Here is a 21,138-nt window from a genome sequence, read left to right as displayed (position 1 = left end):
TTCGGCGGCACGCACCTCTGGATTCTGGCAGCGACGGCGGTGGTCCTCTGCTCTGGCAGCTCGTTTATCAGCAGCGGCAAACGAAGGACTTCTACCGGTTGGCTCAGAAAGAACTGGCAAAGAAGTGGCAAACGGCAGTGGCTATGCGTTTCGGCTCGGGTGGTGCATATATCGGTGTCCGCCACCACCGATCCGGCGCTCTGATTGCCACCGCACCGGGGTGGCATTGGAGGAGGAGCGAAGAGAGCAATTAAGTTATCCGGAGGTCGCGAGAGATGGTGCCAGGAGCGCGCGCAACTGGAGTACAGCGCTGCCCCGGCTGCGGAGCTGGTTACGAGGGACAACGGCGACGCCGCGGAACGCAGGAACGGCCGCCAAAGAGCTGCGCTCTAAAAATGTCGAGTGTCTCGGACTCGACGAATTTATCTTTGTGAGGCCACATAAGGCATGAAGCCGCGGAGGAAATATAGGAGCGCTTCGGACGAGCTCACCTTCAAAGGAGTCACTGGGCTCGAACCGAGGAGGCTCTAACTATGGCCTACACCGTACTGTAGTTGGTCGACATGTGTCGCAGCACAAGGGACACAACGCCAAGGGGGCTGTAATTTATTTATTTATTTATTTTTATTTGCAAATACTGTTGACCGTGGGGCCGTTACAGTGGTGGGGCGTGACACTTGAAAAGTAACATGTTTCGTCGATTCTATAAAAATACAAAGGTCATCTCATCTATACAATCATATTTCTTGCAGCGTAATGTTTTACTTTTTATACAGAAGCAGTGTTAGTAAATATTCACTTGAAAAACAGTTATTTCACACAGAAAAGGAAAAATAAAAACATTTCTACATTCCCGGCCTTCACCTTAGGCGAGTTGATTAGGCGTATGGCACTGAAAAAAAATTAACTTCAATATGCAGACATCAGCAATTAAGGCTAAAGTTATTTAATATTATGTATTCCGATCTTTTTTAGCAACTTTTTCTAAACTGGCTTCGCAACATTGCCATCATTATCAGTATTATTGCCATCGTCATCACCGCAAACAGTTTAGCAGCGCTTGGTACGGTGAATAAGAAAACTAGGTTTGTGGTTGGTGGTGCTTTTTTTCTGCCACAAAACATGGCAGGTGTCACTACATTTATGGGTGACCTGTGGCTCTGAATCTGGAGCTACCAGCGCATCATTTGTTAGATGAATAAGCGAGCTGTCTCGAAGGTTCTTAATGATTTGTCACGTGTCTTCATGCGTTAGGAGTGCGTTTGATAATACAGTGGTCTCCGGAAAGTTCTGATGTGGTTTTACATCGTCAACGTTTCTGCTATGTTCCGTGTCTCGGCCAGTGCTGAGCTTCGAGAAAAGGGATGCTCGCCGTCAGAATTTCGTGATTTTTCTTGCTGGCCTATTAGTGCAGCACTTCAGACGTTGATGCCTGCGCAGAGCATGTGTTCGTCGTTTGAATGATTATTCGTCATTTGTGTAGACTGTTAGTATCCCCTTGTTATCCTCGCTACTGCTTGCGAAAACATCTGCATGTTGAGCTTACAGAAAGTGTTGTCTTGTAGCACGAGAACAAATGGGTGAAGCGGAGAAGCCGTTCGCCTGCGACGTTTCGGGCTGTGGAATCGTAAGTGATCGCTGACACCCATCATAAAAACGCGCTTGGCTTGCAATAGTGGGCGTGACATGGTTCCTTTCATCTGCTTTTCTTTGTCAGAAATTTGTCTGTGAAGACAAGTTGACAAGCCACAAAAGACGGCACAAAATGATGCTGTCATTAAACTTCACAAACACGGGTGCAGGCCCGAGAAACTGCATTGGTATGTGTGCACAGCTTCTGTTGAATACTTATTTTCAGCTGCATATGGTAAATGAGCTTCAAGGAGTTCCTTGCTTACACACATGGAGTTTTGTTTCCTTGCAGAGCAAACACCTACACCAACAAGATTCATGGACATTCTTGAAGAAGCAGGCCTCTTCCAAGAGCTTCAACCTGAATTCATCACCCCTGAGGCTGTTCATGTCAATCCATTTGAGGCTGACTTCCGCAGAGCATCAAACGGGGAGATTGTCTCAAAGGTATACTGCGACTCACTTGCAATAGGCGACCTGTGGTTACAGAGATATTGAAATGGTGAAAGTTGTCCCAATGCACCTTACCTCTAATTGCAAAGATTCAGCACTGATGTCAGAAATGCGAACAGCACGGCACCTGGGTACTCTACTGTTCGCATATCTTTTTATCGCAACAGTACTAGCCAGCAGACTTGCTTGATCTTTGAAATGCCATTTGTTTACATACTCTGACTGCTTCCACAGGCGTTCTCATCAATTTGTTACATGGTCAGGCCGCTGTTGGAATAAATTAAGTCACATTTTAACCTTCTTGTGCACACTGCTTTGTGGAATGTGCATGTGTGTGGCAGCAGAGGTCTTAATAGCATAAAGCCCCACTCTGAATCACTTTCTCGCATGTATTCCATGCATTCACAGCTGCTATATAGCTGGAATCATATGTAAGAATGATGTCCATTTCTGTCCTGTATAAAATCAACACTCTCAGCTGCTTTGTTGCTGTTAGGTGCTGAATGCCAAAAAAAAGAAATTAAGTGTTTGGCATAGCCTGTCGCTTTTTGTTTAACTGGTTTCATTTTCTTGTTAGGCAAGAGCGGCCGGATTACGTAACGATCAGATCGCAAATCTGTCACAAACTGATCATTTACCCCGCTCCTGTCGGTTGATATGTCCGCCAGTCCATGCCGACATATAGGAGCGGGGCTTTTTGACCATTTTGTGACTGTTCGGAGATTGTGATCGTTCTGCAATTTGGCCTCAGCAATGCAAAAGCAAACACGTTCACTGTTTAAGTACTGTGCAATGGAATCTGCTTACTATTCTGTTCCTTGCATGAAACATTTCGGGCACCCCTCTGTTCAACACAAAGGGTAGCAAGAACAGTGGCATGCCTTTCAGAGAGCTTTATTTGTAGTTAAGAGCTTGCCTGATGGCATAGCAAAGCCTCCTATCTGTTGACATCATTGCCACTGTTGCAGGAGCCAAGCAATGTCCCTAGCACAAGTGAACCGCTCAACACGCCATGCATTATGCCAGTCACGGCAGATCCTAGCGCATTGCGGGGTCAGCTCACCCCGGCTTCAGCCATGGTTTCCGAGTTTGGGCCTGCCCTTCCTCACGTCACTAAAGCAGAGCGGACGTCTGGTGAAAGTGCTTTAGTGTTGGCTGATAAGCCAGGTGTCCAGGCTGGTGCTACCAGTGTGAGTGAAAGCAGTCTGCTCAAGACAGCAACAGTGATCACAACTGCTTCTGACGGAAAGGACGAATCGGCGTGTGTGCTAATCAGTGACAAAGCTTCTTCTGCTCTTCAAGGAAGTGTTTCGTCAACGCCGCAGACTACTGCAAATGGGTTGGTTGTCCTGGCTTATAAGTGTGCATGATATTCACTTCAGAATGTGTTTGTGAGAAGTTAAGTGCAGACACTCATGGTAAAGGCACTACTCATTTTCTCTAGAATTTCGCCTTTATCGAAATTCGGCCGTGGTGGTCGAATTTCGAAGGAGGCAAAATTCAAGAGGCCCGTGTACCGTGCGATGTCAATGCACTTTAAAGAACCCCAGGTGGTCGAAATTTCCGAAGCCCTTCACTAAGATGTCCCTCATAGCCTGAGGCTGGGACATTAAACCCCCATAAAACCAAAAATCTCTCTTCTTCCTATGTCTCCTGTTCAATGTGGGATTTATTTATTCTGGTGCCTCATCAGCTGCCCAGTCAATCTGCTATTTAAGCGTATGTTTATTGGAGAACCCCTAAGGAAGCTCAGGTTTAGCTGGCCATAGTATCTTCACTAATGATTTTTGGTTCATGGAGCATTATTCGTGGCAAAAACACTGATTATGAACACTGAGTGTAGTACTTTGAGAGCAGTTTTTTTTTTTTTCATTTGTTTATATAGACTCCTTCGAAATACGCACGGGCACATAGTTCGATAGCTTGTTTTCATCACTGAATAAATACTGGAGTTTTTGGTGGAAAAAACACTCCAGTTTTTATGCACATAGAACACCTTTCTGGATAACTTTTTTCTTTATCATGTGTACTGGCCATTTGTTCTAAGATACTGAAGTAATGAGTTCATCTTAGGATTGTGCGTTGGGGCTGTGGAATTCAAAATATTGTGCGTATTTAACAATGGGAAGGCATACAACTGACGCTTTAAAAATTTTGATTTTCTCTTTGCTCTTTGCTCATTGTCATTTTTACTTTTTGGTAACTTGCTAAATTTTTTTGTCTTTCTGCACGATACTAGGAAGGGAAGTTTTATTGTGCTGTTATGTCACGGGCTAGTTTTAGACAGAATTCAGGTTTGATCTGTTTGTTCAATCCACACATTGCTCCTGCTTGAACGTCTCAGTGGCTAGGACCTTCTTCTGCTGAGCGCAAGATTGTGAGTTCATTACTTGGCCACAGGATTTATATGCACTGAGAAATGCTCAGGTGGTCAAATTTAATTCAGTGCCATTCATTGTAAAGTGAATTGTAGCATGGGTTTAGCTTCGCCATGCAGAAACTTATGAATTGTTTTTTAAACCCTCTTATTGACCTATTTTCAGAGCGGTTACCACAGAAACCATTCTAGCAGCAACTAGCCCCATCGCTCAAGTTCTTCCAGGGGTCTCCACAACTAATGTGGCCTCCGTTTTGGCTGCTCCTGTCATAACGCCATCTGTTGCTCCTGTGGTGCCAGCCGTCGGCCCACTATCTGGCCCCAAGGCGACCACAATTATCACCCCTTCAAACGTTATTCAGGTCAGCCCATCATATCTTTTAAAGCATGCATTTGCTCGTTTTTTCTGTTGTCCTTAAGGTGACTCAGAGGACGCATTGCAGTTGGTCTGTATCAATTGAATACCGCATTCTGATAATGAGTCTGCTTTCACTGAAAATGAAGCTTTTATCAGCTAGTAAAGGTAAAAATATTGAATACACATAGCGCCACCACTGGTCATTTTCGCAAGCAGACTGCAGTGATGTAAATACAGGTTTTTTGCGTGCGAATCTCTAAAGCTGGGCTGCAGCATCGTTCATTTCTAAATGGCGATCACTGAGTTCTTTTTGGTCTTGATGTCACAAGTTTTAATTGAATAGGAAAAAAAAATTTTTTTCAATTTTTGGATCTAATTTTCATGGTTTTAAATGCATCTTTTGCTGCCAAACATGTGCATAGCCAGAAAGAGCCATTTAATCGATGTTTACTCGCAACAAAAATTGGGTGGAGTTGTCGTCAGTTCTCCCCCTAATCAGTAGACAGTTTTAGCTGTGCGTCCGGAAAAGCTGTGCGCACGCTACGGGCGCACCTTGCGCGCAGTGCCACCCGTCCTGGCAACGACAGTTTTAGTTGGGAATAACTAGCGTAGCGCCCGAGAAGCGTAGGATACAGTGGCGCCATCTAGCGACAGCAAGTCAAAGCTCCTGAACTGTGTGCTGAGGAAACTTTTTCCTCTTTTATTAATGGTGGTGGTTGCATTTGAAGGTTTTGTTTCTTTTTTAATGTAAATCAATTGAATCAAATGAAAATATAAACTCTAGCGCAAAGTTGGAGAAGTATTTTACCGGAGGTCGTTGCTATGACGACAGTGTGCGCCGTAGATAGTTAGGCTTAACATCAAGAAATTCTTGGATCCATCTAAAAAAACGATGACTATTTGTCACATATATCATTACGGAGGGTTGAGAATGCACAAAATAAAAGTGAATGCAACCGTTCAGAGCGAGCTATCGCGCCGAAAAATGCAGCGGCAATGCAGTATTTGGTCTGAAGCGGACGTGCAGGGCGCCGCCATGTTGCCAACGTTAACCACGCAAACCACGCAAGTCACGCAAGCTATGCAACGCAAAGTCTGCTGGCTTGCGTACCTACGTAAGACGCAGGGCTCGCGCTAGCGTTCTGCGCATGCGCACTACGGTCCCCGCAAGCTCCTTGCGTACGCTAAGCCCTTGTGGACGCACAGCTAAAACTGTCTAGTGTTGCTTGACTGGAATATGTGCAGATTTGACTTTACGTATAAAGTGATGTGCTGCTACGTTTTGTTGGTTTTCATGTATCCATTACTTACGTGTACTGCATGTCTAAGTAACTGACACAGAACAGATAAAGTATGTATTTCTCATGTACCAGTTTTTACAACCTTCTGTTGGGCTGTGCTGTTTCATGTTATTTTTCCTCCTTTTCTGTGTGCATCGTATTTGTCTGCAACTTGTGTAACATATTTGCGCTTCCATGTGATTATGCACTGAATTCAAGCTGGTGTCAAAGGCAGAATTAGGAGAGAAAGCAAGTGCAGTACGGCCTGCTTACCTCTTTCTGTCTCCATGTCTTTGCCAGGAGGGTGGTTGTAGGGTAGAGGGTGAGCAGCCCGGAGAGACCACAATGGCCCTTTATTCTTTTTTTATGAAAATTACGCGTTTTAACCCTTTCACCGCCACTCCCGAGATAACTCGGGCTACCTCATATGCACACCCCCTGCCTCTCCCGAGTTAACTCGTTTTGGCTTTTTAACTCACCCCATGCCGCTCCCGATAATACTCGTGTAAAAAAAAAACGATGCAAACATGTAGCACCATCTATGGAGAGACGCTATAAACTCATAGATCTTGTGGGGTAAATTTTACACAACAGATAGCGCGCATGTTTCCACATCCGAGTCGCTTCGTTTTGGTTTCCGCACAGCAGCCATGTGAGGCAATGGGCCACACTCATCCGCGCTTTGACGGACGAAGAAATTCAAAACTGCTTGTGAATTCTGAGTCCAATGATAGAACGAGGAAGGAGCCCACCTAAGTGTCTTGTCGAGTGATGACAGCGATGAAGTCCCCCTTCTACCGAAAAATCCGCGCAAGAAGAGGAAATCCAACAGGCACGATTGGTGCTGGAAGATTTGATTCACTACAACTAAAATCTATAAGATTATCCTGAATAAACATGTCTACATGCCCTGCAGAGCATTTTAGTGCGTTACTAGCAAAATATTTCCAGGAAACTAACATGCAAAAGAAACCCGGCAGGGTGTGTGCAGCTGTGAGTAAACAAACCTGGCAGTGAAAGGGTTAATCTATAGGTCTCCTCAGTTTGGCTGCACTTTCTGCACCAATTCAGGCAATACAGCCGTAGTTCTGCCATAGTTCTTTTCCACTGCTGCACTAGCCTCCCTGCAAGTTCTCTTCCCATGCAAGTAGTGCAGGGTGCTTGCCGCACTCCGTAGCGGACAGGCAGTAGAAGGCTCCATGGCCAAGCTGCGCCTCTGTTCACAGTAGCGACTGGCTTTGAAGTCGCCACTCAGCCCACACTTTCGCCTGTCAGTCAGCCTCTGACAGACTCTGCCGCTATCATCTACTGTCAGTGAACACGAGTTGTGGAGTTCAAGTATGTCAAAGACTGCTAAGTCCGAATAATCTCTTGAAATCAAAGCTCATGTATTCTCACTGGTGCCTCTCCAAAAGTGCCCATTGACTCTGTGACGGTTGACCTGCGCCACGTGGCAAAGCGCTGCAAAAAAAAGGCGGAGTCAGACTCTTCATATTACTGTCAGAATTGACAAGTTTCTTGGTGGTGCTGCCAAGAGATGCGCTCAATGCAACTGGCACAGTCGAGCCCACATGTCAAACGACATGGGAAATGCACGGCCGCAGCAGACAAACGTTTCTGCACTTTTGCCCTCAATTTAGCCCCTGTACTGAGAGCACTAGTGTCAGGCTACACTTTCTCCACAAGAATTGGCACTGCACTGGCATGACACTTTTGTGAACTTGTGCTGAATGTGCAGTCAAGGAGACCTTATTTTGAATTAAATCGGCTAGCATTACAAATGAGCATAACAGTGGACAGAACAGACTATCAAATGCAGCATCGGTATGAAATGTGAGCACACACGGTTAAAAAATACCGATTGGAACTGGTCAAAACACAGCAGGAAGCCAGTTGGAGCCACTCGGTTCCAATTGTGTTTTGTCCAGTTCCGGTTGGTCTTTTCTGACTGGGCAAGCTAAACAGTAACTTGACCAGAAGGAGTCTGTTGCTTTCTCTGAAAATGATGCAGTGATCTGTATGTTTTTTGTCTCTCAATGTAATACTGTTACGCACAATATGAATATCATTCATTTAGCCTCAGTCAAAGCTTTGCTGACTTCGCCTGCAGATTGGTGAAAGTGTCCAGCTACTGATTGTAGCCAACCCGGCTGCTGCTGTTGGAGCTACAGCACAGTTGCCTCCTGCAGCTGCTGCTACCACAACTGTTCCACTTCTGCAGCAGAACACTGAGGTGGTGAGTGACGAATGTGCACATTGTATGGGTCTGGAGTGGTAGGGGTCAGATTTTCAACTTCCCTTCTGCTACCTGTATGTGTCATGTGCGTTCACTCGCTGCAGTGACACAGTGGCTGCGGCATTCGGCTGCTGGTTGCAAGGTTGCGGGTTTGATCCCACCCGTAGCAGCCATATTTCAGTTGGAGCAAAATACAAAAACATCCGTGTGCTCTGCGACTTCACTGCACGTCAATAAACCTTAGGGGGTCTAAATTTATCCAAAGCCCTCCACTACAGCGTCCCTCATAGACCGTGTGTCGCTATGGGGTGTTAAACCCCCACAGTTTACAATTTACAAAGCACGTTCAAGGGAAACACTTATTGTAAGCATTTGAAATTTTGCCTGGGTTCTGTCTTTGCATTTTGGATACCAACCAGTTCTGTGCTTGAATGCTTTTGTCTGGTTATCAATTTTTTGTTATCACACGCACATCTGCTGCTGTGAGCAGTAAGTGTATATTCTGATTGGAATGGCTGAGCTCCTAAATTTTATCAAATTGTAGACCATCCGTGTAGCTAAAATGCTTCATTTTTTAGTGCGCAGAAATGAATGGATTGTTTCACACTTTTTTTCTAAGGTTCTTTGCTTGCCATCTGAACGTAGCAAATAATTTTTTTAACATTTTCAAGCAGCAGATGTTCTCATGTATGATGAGAGTGTAGGAATGCGAAACCGGAAGATGGCTATGGTGGAAGGAGCAGGGAGGGTATGGTCGCCCGAGGGTGGGCTAAGTGGAGGTGGCATCACAACTTGGAGTGGCTGCCTGGAGAGGAGTATGTTGAATAACCCATAGATAAAACCAAAGGGGTTGCTCTAAAACTACACATATTTGCATGTCGCTCTAAAATTCTTTACCTCAGTATATCGTGTAATGAAAATGCCTCAGCAGCTGTCGCCAAATTTCTCGTTACACAGTGGTCACCATCCTGTGAGTTCTTTTCTAATTCCATTTTCTTGATGTACGCTTGTGCTTTTGTTTTGGTTTATATTTTCCTCCTCACTCTTCTGCTAGAGGGCAGAACATATGGCACTGTTAGCCTTGCAGTGAAAAGCTTATTTTTTTTTTATGAGCATTCTACTGAAACTGAGAGGAAATTTTAAGGCAATGGTTACTTGCAGTTTGGCTGAAGTAAGGCTATTTAAAATGAACACAGTGATGGCCAATAAAACTTTCTGAATTGTAATGGATAATCGTGAGGTAACACTCACTGCAGTAGTGTATAACACTGGGCTGGAAGTTATTCATTATAACTGTTGTTTTGTTGTGTGTGTATGCAGTCCCTGCAGCAGGTAAACATAGGCACACATACCAGTTCATCTGACTTCCGAGTGACCGTGTTTCCTATTAAAGAATTTACTTTGCTGTTGTAAATAGCTACATTCTAGGCTTGAAGCAAGGCACGGAAATTCAAACTGCTGCATGCAGCAAGGGCAGAATGATGGTACACACATTGTTAAACTGACTGCTCAATGTGAAATGGCTGCTTAGTCGTTTCTTTGGGAAAAAAGTGGTGCGCAGCATGTGTCATTTTCTTGAAAGTTTAACTTGGTGAAAACAAGGTGTCTACCTGTTTAATGCCCAGGCAGTAAAAGTGTTGGAAAAAACCCCGAGTTTCCCGCTTTTCACCACTGCTCTCACGCATTGCAGAAATGCTAAAAACCGATAGATTTGTTAAAAATTTTATTGTTACTGTGTTGTCAGAACTAGCTGGGAAGACTAACTTTTTAATGTGAAGCCAACTTGGGAGAATTTAACTTTTGCAGTGAGTGAGCATACACCATGCCTTCTGCATCTCTGAGAGCTGGTACTTTCAGAAGTGGTTAGGAAATACAGTTTTTGGTATTATTTTGCTGGTAGATGTGAAGACCACTGACATTTGTGAAGTCTGTATTTTACATTTTGCAAAACATTGCATAAATGCCTTGCACATCACGCAAAATAGACTGTGTGGGTTAAGATGTGGCTTTAGAAAGGAATGTCTTTTCTTAGATTGACCGTTTCACGAAAGGACCCTAGGTGCAACAGTGTTTAGTGGGTAAAGTATTGCTTCCTTTCTTCAAGCGAATTCATTTTGTACTAGTTTATTAATGCATTTTAGTCACATTACGTCATTACCAGACGGTGCACTGCAGTAACAAATTTGTTGCTCTTATTGCTTTGTGGGCCTCCAGATTTGAGCTGAAAAATTTTGTTTTTTTCCTTGTTGCACAAAAAACTGCTTGCAGAAGTTGAAAGAGGCACTGTCTGTCAAAAGACTCGGCAACAATGGTGAGAAGCAAGCATCCAAGCGTACAGTCCCCACAGTACCGATTTCTGGGACTGTAATTGCGCCATCAGATGGAAGTCTAAGTGATGGGTAAGTGCCAGAAGGACCTTCTGCTGTGTGCAACGTTTCAGAGCAGAGCTTGAGTGCTGATGCCCTACTGATGCCACAAGTAATTTGGATCCTGTGTCACCTAGCTCTCATTGCCTGATGTACTCGGAGCTCTCTGATCACAGCAGTTGCGATGATGCCATGAATTGATATGTGGTGGTCTGATTGGGCTAAAAACTATGGTGAGCTGACTGTCGCGACACCTATGGGCAATAAAATACACTGTGAACAAGGTGCGGACTCCAATATGGTTGGTAACAATAGTGGTGCCTGGCAAGAGAATCATTAAAAGAGGTGCATAGATATAATATTCCTACTGCACTAGTACTTCAGACAGCAAAACAAGGAGCACATTTCTGCAGTTTTTAACTTTCTGATGCGATTCTGAAGTCTCTTTTCCTGCCATTGTGGCACCTCAACTCGGCCACCCGTTGGAAGCTCCATGCGAAATTCCTCAAGTCGGCTTTCCAACGTACCACAGTTGACCAAAACGAGATGGCGGAGTTCACGCTAGAGGAGTTGCTAACGCGATGTGACGAGTGGGAGTGGATGTCAGGAATGTAAAACATTATGAAAGGGTCAACCAAAAAGTTGCGTGCTTTCGCGCCGTGGTTGTTCAAAGCTGGTGGTCAGTCATCTTGTTCTCTTCACATGTAAATTGTGGGAAAACCCACTTGAGGAATTCCGCACGAGGTCATTGGTCCATGCAATAAACGATGAAGAAAGCGGAGGGGATGTTTTTGTACTCCTTAACTCGATCTAGATACTTTTCCCAGATATTGTGGTTTTGCAACAACCGGATTTATGAAAGTTGGCACGGTATTCGATTGCTGCCAAATGTTTGGAAATTCTGGAATACGAATTCCTCAAATCGAATATAAATCGAATAGCAAACATTTTCAATTCATATTCGAAATTTCGAATATTTGCATCTCCTGAATGTTTACTAATATCTTGTGCATCATTCTAAAGAAAGATTGTGCAGCCAATATGGGGTGTTCTTATTAAGCATGAAATGCTTTTAGCCCCCGTTGTCGGCAGTGTGGTGACGTCACGCCGAGACCGAGAGCCGTCATCCGGGCACTGAAACCCACTCATCCGGGCACTGAAATCCACTCATCCGGGCACTGAAATCCACTCATCCGGGCACTGAATTCCGGTCATCCGGGCTCTGAATTCCAGTCATGCGGGCTCTGAAACGAGAACATCCGGGCACCATACGAGACTTAACGACATTTAACGAGACTCTCTAAGCCCTCCTACGTGACCGGCATGCAAGCGCCGGTTGGTCTCCGAAGGAGTCACAAAAGATAACTGCTGCCAGTGCCTTCTCAATGTTTATCAAGATATCAGTCGCTGTGCGTTTGATAATGCACGGAATTATAATTTCCGATTTCTAATAACGCGTGCAAAAAGCACATAAATGCCACGATACACTTCGTTGTCATACGTGATCTCTTAGGGGCTTCGTGCAACAGGGGCCTGGGGGAGAAGCGCAAGGCATAGTGGTGCCAATGGGTGGCATTACAGTGTGGTTCGGGTGTCCACCGAGATGGCAAGAATTACTGCGCCATTTCCTTTCCTCAAAAAACCTTGTGTTCAAATGGCAAGGCATCACGCTGAACGGTGGTGGTGTTCCTTCCTGTATGGTGTGGTTCGAGATGACATTAGGCCCATAAACATTTCATGCTTACTCTACTCTCGGTTACGGGAGAGGCAGAGATTTTTTTTTAGGTTATTTGTCCTAACTGCTTGCAACTGTTTAGGTGATGTGGATCAGACACTCCCTGCTGCAAGGAATGTTTTGACTGTTTCCACTTTAAGAAATTCCTGGCAGGTATTGCCTCTGTTGTTTAAAAGTTTACCTTATAAACTGAAGTTTTGTCTGAGGTTGCGGTGAAGAATTTTGAGAGAGATCACTGTGCACCTCACTTAGAAAGTTGAGGTGAATTTTGTTCAATTTGTATGCAAGATGTCTTCAGAGTGAATTCCTGTATGCTGCCTGAAAACATGATATGATGCCTGTGAAAAATGCTGTAGAAAACCAACTGGGTTTTGCGTACTGTCCTTAGATGGTTTAAGGCTCGTAGGAATTTATTTCGGCTTATAATGTTCTGCTTATTCCAGGAAATATATATTTAAGCAGTTAAACTTGGGGGTGATGCTGAAATATTTTTTTTTGTTTCGGGCACATCAGCCACCATAATGTTGGACAGCAGAAATAAAAAGGGTACAGTAGACGGATATATAGGCGGGAGCTAAAAAAAACTCAAGAAGTTAAAGGATAGGTGGTAAATGAGAGAGATACCGGTAATTGAGTGTGGCAACACTAATCAGATCTGGTTATAAGCAAACCTCTTTGTGTAAAGTTTTACTGTGATAGCAGTACCAGTGGTACTTGGCCGAAATTCTGGCATGCTGTACGTATATGTAAAATTCTGTAGCGCATCTGAAACCTCACCTTACAGTAGAAGCATTAAAATAATCTTCAAGCGTAAATCTAACTGCGCAGCTTTCTAGCATCAGGTTTCACTCTCCTACTGTATTGAACAGTCAAATGCAGGCAGGGGTACCTTGTTACTGTGACATTTTAGTTTCTACATTGAGTGCTACTATTTAACTGTACTTCTTTTTTTTTTTTCAATCCATTTGTATTTATTTATTTATAAGAAGATCTAACTGCAAATATAACCAGGCATGTTCTGGAGTTCGTTTTTATTCTTATCCGTGTTTCTGATTTTAGCCAGTTAGATTTAGGTGCTTTCTTTTGTTTTTGTGTGCTGTTTCTCAGATATAACTTACGCAATTCAACTTGTTGTTTTCTCTCGGTCGTTGTGTTGCACTGGTATGGAGTTCACTACAATTTTATCTCCCCACTTATATGTGCTGAGTACATACTTTTTTTGTGCTTGCAGCAACAGGAACCGACACGCTGATGCCTTTGATGATGAGAGGAAGAAGAAGAATAGAGAAAACAACAGGTGAAGTTATAGCTGTATGTTAACAAATGTCTTTTTTTTTTTTCCTGTCTCATTTCATCAGTACTGAGCATGAGCAGTGCTTGGTATGTAATGCATTAGATCTTCGAATGTGGAACCAGCATGCTTTGCCTATTTATTGCTTATTATTATTTTTTTCAAGGAGCTCAAGATGACATTTGGAGATACACTTTTGTGACATTGAAATATGCGAGAGCACACAGAGTTTGGAAATAAAGACAAAGGTAGTCTGCTATGGCACAGTTCAAGGCACAGTTACTGTTCCGCATGACCTTTTGCAGTGCCATGCATCATCCATGTTGTACATCATGTTTAAAGCATAGTGGCTATGGTGCTCAGCTGGTGACCCAAAAAACGCGGGTTCGATGGAGGCGAAATGCTAGAGGCCCGTGTGCTGTGTGATGTCAGTACACGTTAAAGAAACCTAGGCGGTTGAAATTTCCGGAGCCCTCCACTACGGCGTCCCTCGTAGCCTGAGTCGCTTCGGTACGTTAAACCCCCTTAAAAAAACAAAAGTATAGTGTTAGACCACATCATGCACACCTGTAAGAAATGCAAACCATGCATGTCGCTCCAGTTTGGTCAGCCTGTCTTCTACGTGTATAGTCTGTGTGCCCCTCTGGCTTGTATTATGTAGTAAGCAGGAAATAATCTGTCTTCCTGCCCCTATTCCCTATTTCCTTTTCCTATCTATGGCCAGTGGCTAGTGTTCTCATAGTTCCTTTTTTCCTCTCTAGGTATGCTGCACAGAGGAGCAGAGCCAAGAAGAAGAGGATGAGCGAAGCAATCAGGAAGGAGCTTGAAGATTACAAGAAGCTGTGTGCCGAACTGACTGCACGGAACCAAGACCTTCTGGTTTTTATCCATCTTACCTTTGTCACTTAAGTTCGCTTCACTCTGCTCGCTTTATTGCAGATCTACAATCTTTATTGCATTTGAAATGGCCCCAAAGAACCTTTGATAAAAGCTGCTGCTTTAGTGTATGTGCCCCTGCCTTTAGCTGTGTGATTTGAAATATTCTGGAAGATGCAGGGACAAGCCTAACACAGCATGTTCAGCACTCCGGAGGCATGGCTAATCACATTTCATTGATTACTTATTCAAGATACCCCTAAGGGCCCTCTTTCGAGGGTTTTACATAAAAGGGGGGGGGGGGGGGGGGGGGGGGGTTGTAGTGTACAGTTCAATATTAGGAACTTCAAGACTGGAAAAAGATACTGTTAACAGGCTAGTTTTGACAAGGTAGTATAATTTAAATACCTCGGCCTGTAAGTACATGAACACACGAGAGAGGGAACTTTATAATACAAATCCTAGGTAGGCAGTAAAATAACAAGGCATTACAACAAATGACAAATATAATAGAATTCATTTTTTAGGCGCAAAAGGAATGAAGCAATCGTGCAATTACAAGGAACAAAAATTGGACAGGAAAAAAAGTGTTCAAATTCCAACGTCATTGCGTATTAGGTAATAAATTTCAATGCGTTAGATTCAATGGCTATGTACGCTGGTAAGTTCCACTTGATAATTGTGCCTGGTATGACTGACCTCACAAATGCAGATGAACGATATGCAACGTGCTTAACTTTGAGTTGATAGTCAAGACACGGAAGGAAAGCTGACGATGACTGGAAAAAATTGTGGTGAAGCGGTAGATGGCAATGCCTTGTCTCCTGTCCTGATGGTGCTCTCCCAGTCACTATGTACTACTTGTGCAGTTCACGGAAACAGTAATTCAGTTTCATGTAGCTTCCACAGGAGCAAAAGTCTGGCAAACCTCCTTAGCAGAACAGGGTCAAAACACGAGTGCACTTATCACATAGGATGGAAGAAGCTAGTGGTGATGTTTTTGGAAACAGATTGAATGGGGTTGACCCCATTTTTGTAATTTGTTACGTTCGCTTCTCCATTTCGCACTTTGTCTGTTGGCATCACTTGTCAGCAGTGCAGTAGAACCGCTCCATAGTAAAGTGACTCGGACCAGCAAAAACCTTTACTATATCAGGGTCTTGTGAGTGATGGCGGGGATCTCAGGATGCTCTCCGATAAATAATTGGCTACTTACTTATCACAAAGTGTTATTTATTTATTTATTTATTTATTTATTTATTTATTTACAGAATACCTGCGTCGCCTCGAAGGCATTATCGCAGGGGAGACAGTTTCAAAACAACGTATTCATTTTCACACAAAAAGCAACAAGAACATTAAGCGAAGTTAACATCAAAGTAAAACAAAACAATAAGTGAACATTATTAAAGGTAACAGAAATCTTGAACAATAGTAGGAAAGGATTAGATTGTCGGGAATACAATCGACAGTAAAAATTGCGATTATCAAAGACTGAAACACACTCTTTCGGCAGCAAGTTCCAGTCTTTCACAGTTTGTGGAAAGATAAAATGTTGCTTTTTAATTTTGTTGCTTTTTAAGATAGAATGTTGCTTTTTAAAAGAAACACTCAGAAATAGCTCCTATTCTTCTCTTGTCGTTCTTTTATGTGATATTTATTTAGTCTCAGTTATCACATTTTATTTTATCACGTTTTCGATTTTGTCAAGCACGCCAGTACCGCTCGTACAGTGCCGAACACCTTTGCTTCTTGCCGCCGCTTCCCCATGCTTTGCGCTGCCATGCTGCGAATGTTCACCCTTCTCTTCTTTTCCCTACTGCTCACTGCACCAACTTTTTTACTTGTCCTTGGGTCTAAACTGTAGTTTTTGCTGTTTTCTATGAAGGGGAAATTTGCTTAGTACACACTGCTATGTTAGTTCATATGCAGTCCTCTGGGCTGTTCAATTTTGCGTTTCTTTTTACAAGCATTACAAAGGCACAGGGCAACAGAAAAATTATGGGGACACTTAAATCACCCTAAGACTGAAATGTGGCAGCATTAGAAACAAGGTTGCTGCTATGTACGTGTTTCTATGTCTGTGTAAGTTCTTTCACTGCATAAACAATGCGTCATTGTAGCTTTACTGGCACACAATCATGTGCTGAGTATATCTCTGTCCACTTAATCTTCACATGCCTCTTCTGTGTCATCATCCATGTAGATGGCCTAGATGCCATCGAAACTTTCCGTTCAAACTGTTCCAACGTGCTAGTCTCTCACCTTTTTCTGGTTGCATGGGGAAGGGTGGCTTGGTCATGAGGCTTTGTGACATCATCTCCCTCTCGACCAATCAGTGACTTTCATGACTAATGTACGTCCAATTGCATGATGCTGTCGAATTAAAAAGAAACGACAGATGCCTTGTTGTGTGGTGATAGTGTTCTCTGGTTCAGTGCTATTGTGCTGCTTGTAAGACCAGCACAAGCAGAAAGAGGAACCTGCGTGATCTTCACAGTAGTTAAATAAAATGAAAACTAATTAGGCTTTTTCATAGTTTTTTTAGGTGTTCATTAAGCTAGATGATATGTTGAAATGTCGGAAACATCAGGTATCAAGTACTGGAGCAGTATTTGATGTCTAAATCTTATGTAGCCATTCATAAGTAATAGGCCTGTTTTAATGGGAGTTAGACATGACTAAACATGTGAACTTAAGGAACCTGTCTGTACTTCTGCCCCTAGTATTGACCAAAAAAGTGTTTTTAGTGATACTGTCAGATCTGTGAATGCCTTTGTGTGCATGCTTGAATTGACATTTATGCCCTGTATTATTCATTTCAGAAGCAAAGGTCCATGTCCAGAGAAGCGGAGTTACAGTATAAGGATGAGATATTTAATCTCAGGAAACAGCTAGCTCTTCACAGCAACTGCTCAGTCACATTGGAGATGCTTAAAAAAGGTACAGAGCCCTAGCCATTTTTTTAAGTCCAGCGTTGTGCCAGCTAGGGATATATTCTAGAGCAGTCATTATCATCGCAGAGGTCCCTTGTAGAGGGCTCTCACCTACTCGAGCAGAGGAACCTGACGTGTGAGGAAATGCTTGTTATTAGGTACACTACAGTCTTACAATATCGAGTTCTAGAGCTTACTGATGAGAATCAGAAAGTGAAATACATCCACAAAAAATGTTTCCAAACCAACATCAGCTTTTCTGGGGACCACGAATGCCCTTACATTGGCTGAATTGATGAGTAAAGTGCTGTTTTTTTTTTTTTTTTTTTCAGTTGAAGGTTGCTGCCAATGACTTTTTGTAGAAAAGGATGATCTGGATGAAAAATTTATTTGATGTAGCAATAAAAGAATTAAGTTGTAGCCGCGTGTGAAAAGCTATAAGTCTTGGGAAAATGTCTTAGTTTTTAATTTTTGTGTTAATTTCTCTAGCTGTTTGCTCATTTACATCCTAACGCTATGCATTGTGCGTCCTAGCATTGCGCATCCAGCATTGTACACCCAGTATTGTGCACCTAGCATTGTGCCAAATATGTCGATTCTCACGAATGCATAAATCAACGAGTTCTAATGGCCTCCATAGCAGGCAGCACATCGGCTACCATCAGGAACTGGCGAATGTGCTACATGTTTTATTTCTGGTCTCTTATAGAGAAAGATGGCCTCAAGAACCAGCGAAAGGCGGCATCTGAGATTGTACCGCAAGTCCCCAGTGCCATCGCATTTCCAAGCACATTGGCTCTGCCAGCTCATTTTTCAGTTGTTGTTGCTACAAAGGACTCTCTACCACGATCAATATTGAAGTGAACCCCAACAGACTGACCACTGCTTCCATATCCCGTCTGTTTTACCATTGTTGCAAGATCAACTCATGGCTTGTCATTGTTTTTTAGGCATGATATGAAACATGGAGGCTAACGAAAAGGGTTCAGCTTGAGTCGAGGACAACGCAGCAAGCTATGGAAAGAAAAATGATAGATGTAACGTTAAGAGATCGGAAGTGGGCAAAGTGGGTGAGGGAACAACTGCAGGTTAATGACATCTAGTCGAAATCAAGAAAAAGAAATAGGCTTGGGCAGGGCATGTAATCAAAGACAAGATAATCGCTGGTCCTTAAGGGTAACGAAGTGGATTCCAAGAGAAGGCAAGCGTAGCAGGGGGCGCCATAAAGTTAGGTGGGAGGATAAGTTTGTGGGGATACGGTGGCCGCAGTTGGCAAAGGACAGGGTTAATTAGGACAGGGTTTTAATGGCTGTTGTGGGCGTAGTCAGGCTGATGACGGTGATGATGCTTTAAGCTGTATTTTCAGAGTTCTTTGGATAGATCTTTCCCTAATGTGAACAATGTGATATCAGTTGTACAAAGATGGCGTGGCCGGATAGGTAAGATCGTCCAATTTCTCTTCTGAACAAATTTTGCACATGTCAAGAGTTCCCCTGCCACCTTTCTCCCAACTGGAGACGCCTTGGTGCACCTCCCGATTACAGCCTTCTCAGTACTCCGCATGTTTTGTCCATCAGACCAGAAACACCCGCGCTGATGATGTAGGCCGGAAGACATCTATAACTTTATTAAATTTTCACAGAATTTGAAATCAGAAATGGATGTTTATGAGCCTAGCATATATATGTAGTCCTTCCATACGCCGCTGCTCATTTTTCATCAAAAATACTTTTTCCCTTCTGAACAGCCAAAGAAGCGTATTGGTTAGCTTTGCAGCGCAACACCAACTGTTAATTTTCCTTAGCAAGGCACAAAAATTTCTACAAAGCTTCACTGTTAGAAATAGTAACATAGATCGCATAAGTGCCCGAGGGGTTGTGGGATTGCATATTTCTTTTCAAAGGCTTATAGTGCTCTAGGAAGTCAGGATAAAGAATATTATTAAAGGTGATGGAATCTACATGACTATGTTGGAGGACATGTTGAAGGAAGGGCTGCTTTGACAAATATTATCTACTGTGTTTGCTACGAAAAGAAAAAAAGCATTCCAATGGTGCCATATGAGCACTAAATTTGTTTGAAGTAGAGAAATCACTGTTAGCGGTCAACTCTTAAAAAAAGCTGAACGTTCCTTGTGTACACTGTCTGTACATTTCATCTGAAAGAGACAAGAACGACCTGCCACCTCAACTGAGGGTACTGTCTGTACTTATCTTTGCACAAATACTTCAGTAAAAAAGATAGTTTGTGTTTGTGGTTTGATGCAACGGACAGAATCATTAACAGTTAACTGGAAAGGTCACTCTAGAATAGGATAGGATATGCGCTAGTTTTCATGAAGTGCCTTCAGCATTGTACACTAGCAAAACATACCTTTTTTTTATTTAAGGTGCCTTTTTGGGTAAGAATTTGGTTTAGTTTGGATCTCCTTAGAGTGCAAAGTTCGGGTTAAGTCAGTTTTAGCCCGAATATGAAGGGCCCTAAGTATAAAGTACTGGCTGCTTGCATGAAAGTGTTTGCTGAAGTTCATAGAAGCATAGCATGCTTATATGGCAACGAGATAGAGTTAATTTTTTTTTGTTCGCTCATCTCATTTTGCTTTTTGTAGAAGGAACACAAAGCTTCATCAGGTTGTTTTTTGCCACTCGTTTCACTGTTGCATTGCGTCTCTTTTTCTACTCATCCTTGTTTGCATGTATACAGGCAGTTCGCAGTAGCATTGTTTCATAAGGAGCTGCAGTGGGGCAGCACTATCTGCATCTGCCGCTACTTCATCTGTTCTCTATTACATATTGCCTCTCATTTTGCTGTGCATGCTTCACAGCTGGCCAAGGGCTCATAACTCAGGGTGTCTCATAGTCACATAGCTGTAGGCATTGCCTGGGTTGGAGCATTGCAAAAACTTTACAAGGAATGATTTCCTCAAAAACCGTTGTGCAATGTGCCATGTATGAAATGCCATGCGAAGTTATCAAAAGTTAGAAGGGCATTTTGCTGTATAAATATGTGCCACTGTTTTAGATTTCGAGCTTATTTATGCAGTTGCTGTTGGACATGCTTAGACTTCAGCTTGTATGCTTACACTTCAGCTTGTATATAGTTTTGATGTGCATTGATATTTGATCGCTCTTTCAGTGCCTTGCAAATAAACTTATTTTACAACTTTTATTTAATCTATTTTGATATGGATGGATGGATGGGTCCGTCCATCCGTCCGTCCAGCTGCCAGTGACACTAACTCATGACAGATTTGATGTCCTCTAAAGAACAAAAAGAACCTTGAATGGCAGATTGCAATGATTAAAATGCAGTTTTTGGCGCCAATTCTCTCTGCAAACTGCCTTCTTCTCTGAAAAGGATATTTGTGAATGTCAGCCGTTCTGCAACGTCATTGCACTACCCTTCCAGAGGTCGACCTGCCCACATCACATCTTTCTATGGAAATACCTCCCCTGCAAATTTCAAAACTTAAGAGACAAGCGACAGGCCGTGACGTCACGGAGATGCGGTGGCGCTGGAGTCAGCAGTGACTTTCGTTGTATAGGCAAAAGCCGGTACCGTGTGCCTTGGGTATGCCATGCTTGAGCGTTTTTGAACG

At 43.1% G+C, this 21,138-nt stretch overlaps 1 protein-coding gene across 3 annotated transcripts; it reads left to right on the top strand.

Moving 5' to 3' along the window:
- The first annotated feature begins 1,104 nt into the window (after positions 1 to 1,104).
- LOC149340453 (uncharacterized) lies at positions 1,105 to 20,708 on the top strand. Of its 3 annotated transcripts, none has more exons than XM_089549229.1 (12): positions 1,105 to 1,486; positions 1,566 to 1,627; positions 1,718 to 1,820; positions 1,925 to 2,079; positions 3,054 to 3,424; positions 4,629 to 4,824; positions 8,211 to 8,336; positions 10,605 to 10,735; positions 13,669 to 13,734; positions 14,490 to 14,607; positions 17,433 to 17,547; positions 18,250 to 20,708. In XM_089549229.1, the coding sequence occupies exons 2-12, from the start codon at positions 1,577 to 1,579 to the stop codon at positions 18,402 to 18,404; spliced, it is 1,587 nt and encodes a 528-aa protein (XP_089405355.1). In that variant the 5' UTR covers positions 1,105 to 1,486; positions 1,566 to 1,576; the 3' UTR covers positions 18,405 to 20,708. The 3 variants fall into 3 exon arrangements, with proteins under 3 accessions (XP_089405355.1, XP_089405356.1, XP_089405354.1); XM_089549228.1 differs by having other exon boundaries at positions 1,106 to 1,486; positions 17,430 to 17,547; XM_089549230.1 differs by lacking the exon at positions 8,211 to 8,336 and having other exon boundaries at positions 17,430 to 17,547.
- The last annotated feature ends 430 nt before the right edge of the window (positions 20,709 to 21,138 follow it).

Source organism: Amblyomma mixtum, chromosome 6 (genome assembly GCF_055824585.1).
Source record: "Amblyomma mixtum isolate Tamu chromosome 6, ASM5582458v1, whole genome shotgun sequence".
Classification (NCBI taxonomy): domain Eukaryota; kingdom Metazoa; phylum Arthropoda; class Arachnida; order Ixodida; family Ixodidae; genus Amblyomma; species Amblyomma mixtum.
This window is presented reverse-complemented; position numbering and strand designations above follow the sequence as displayed.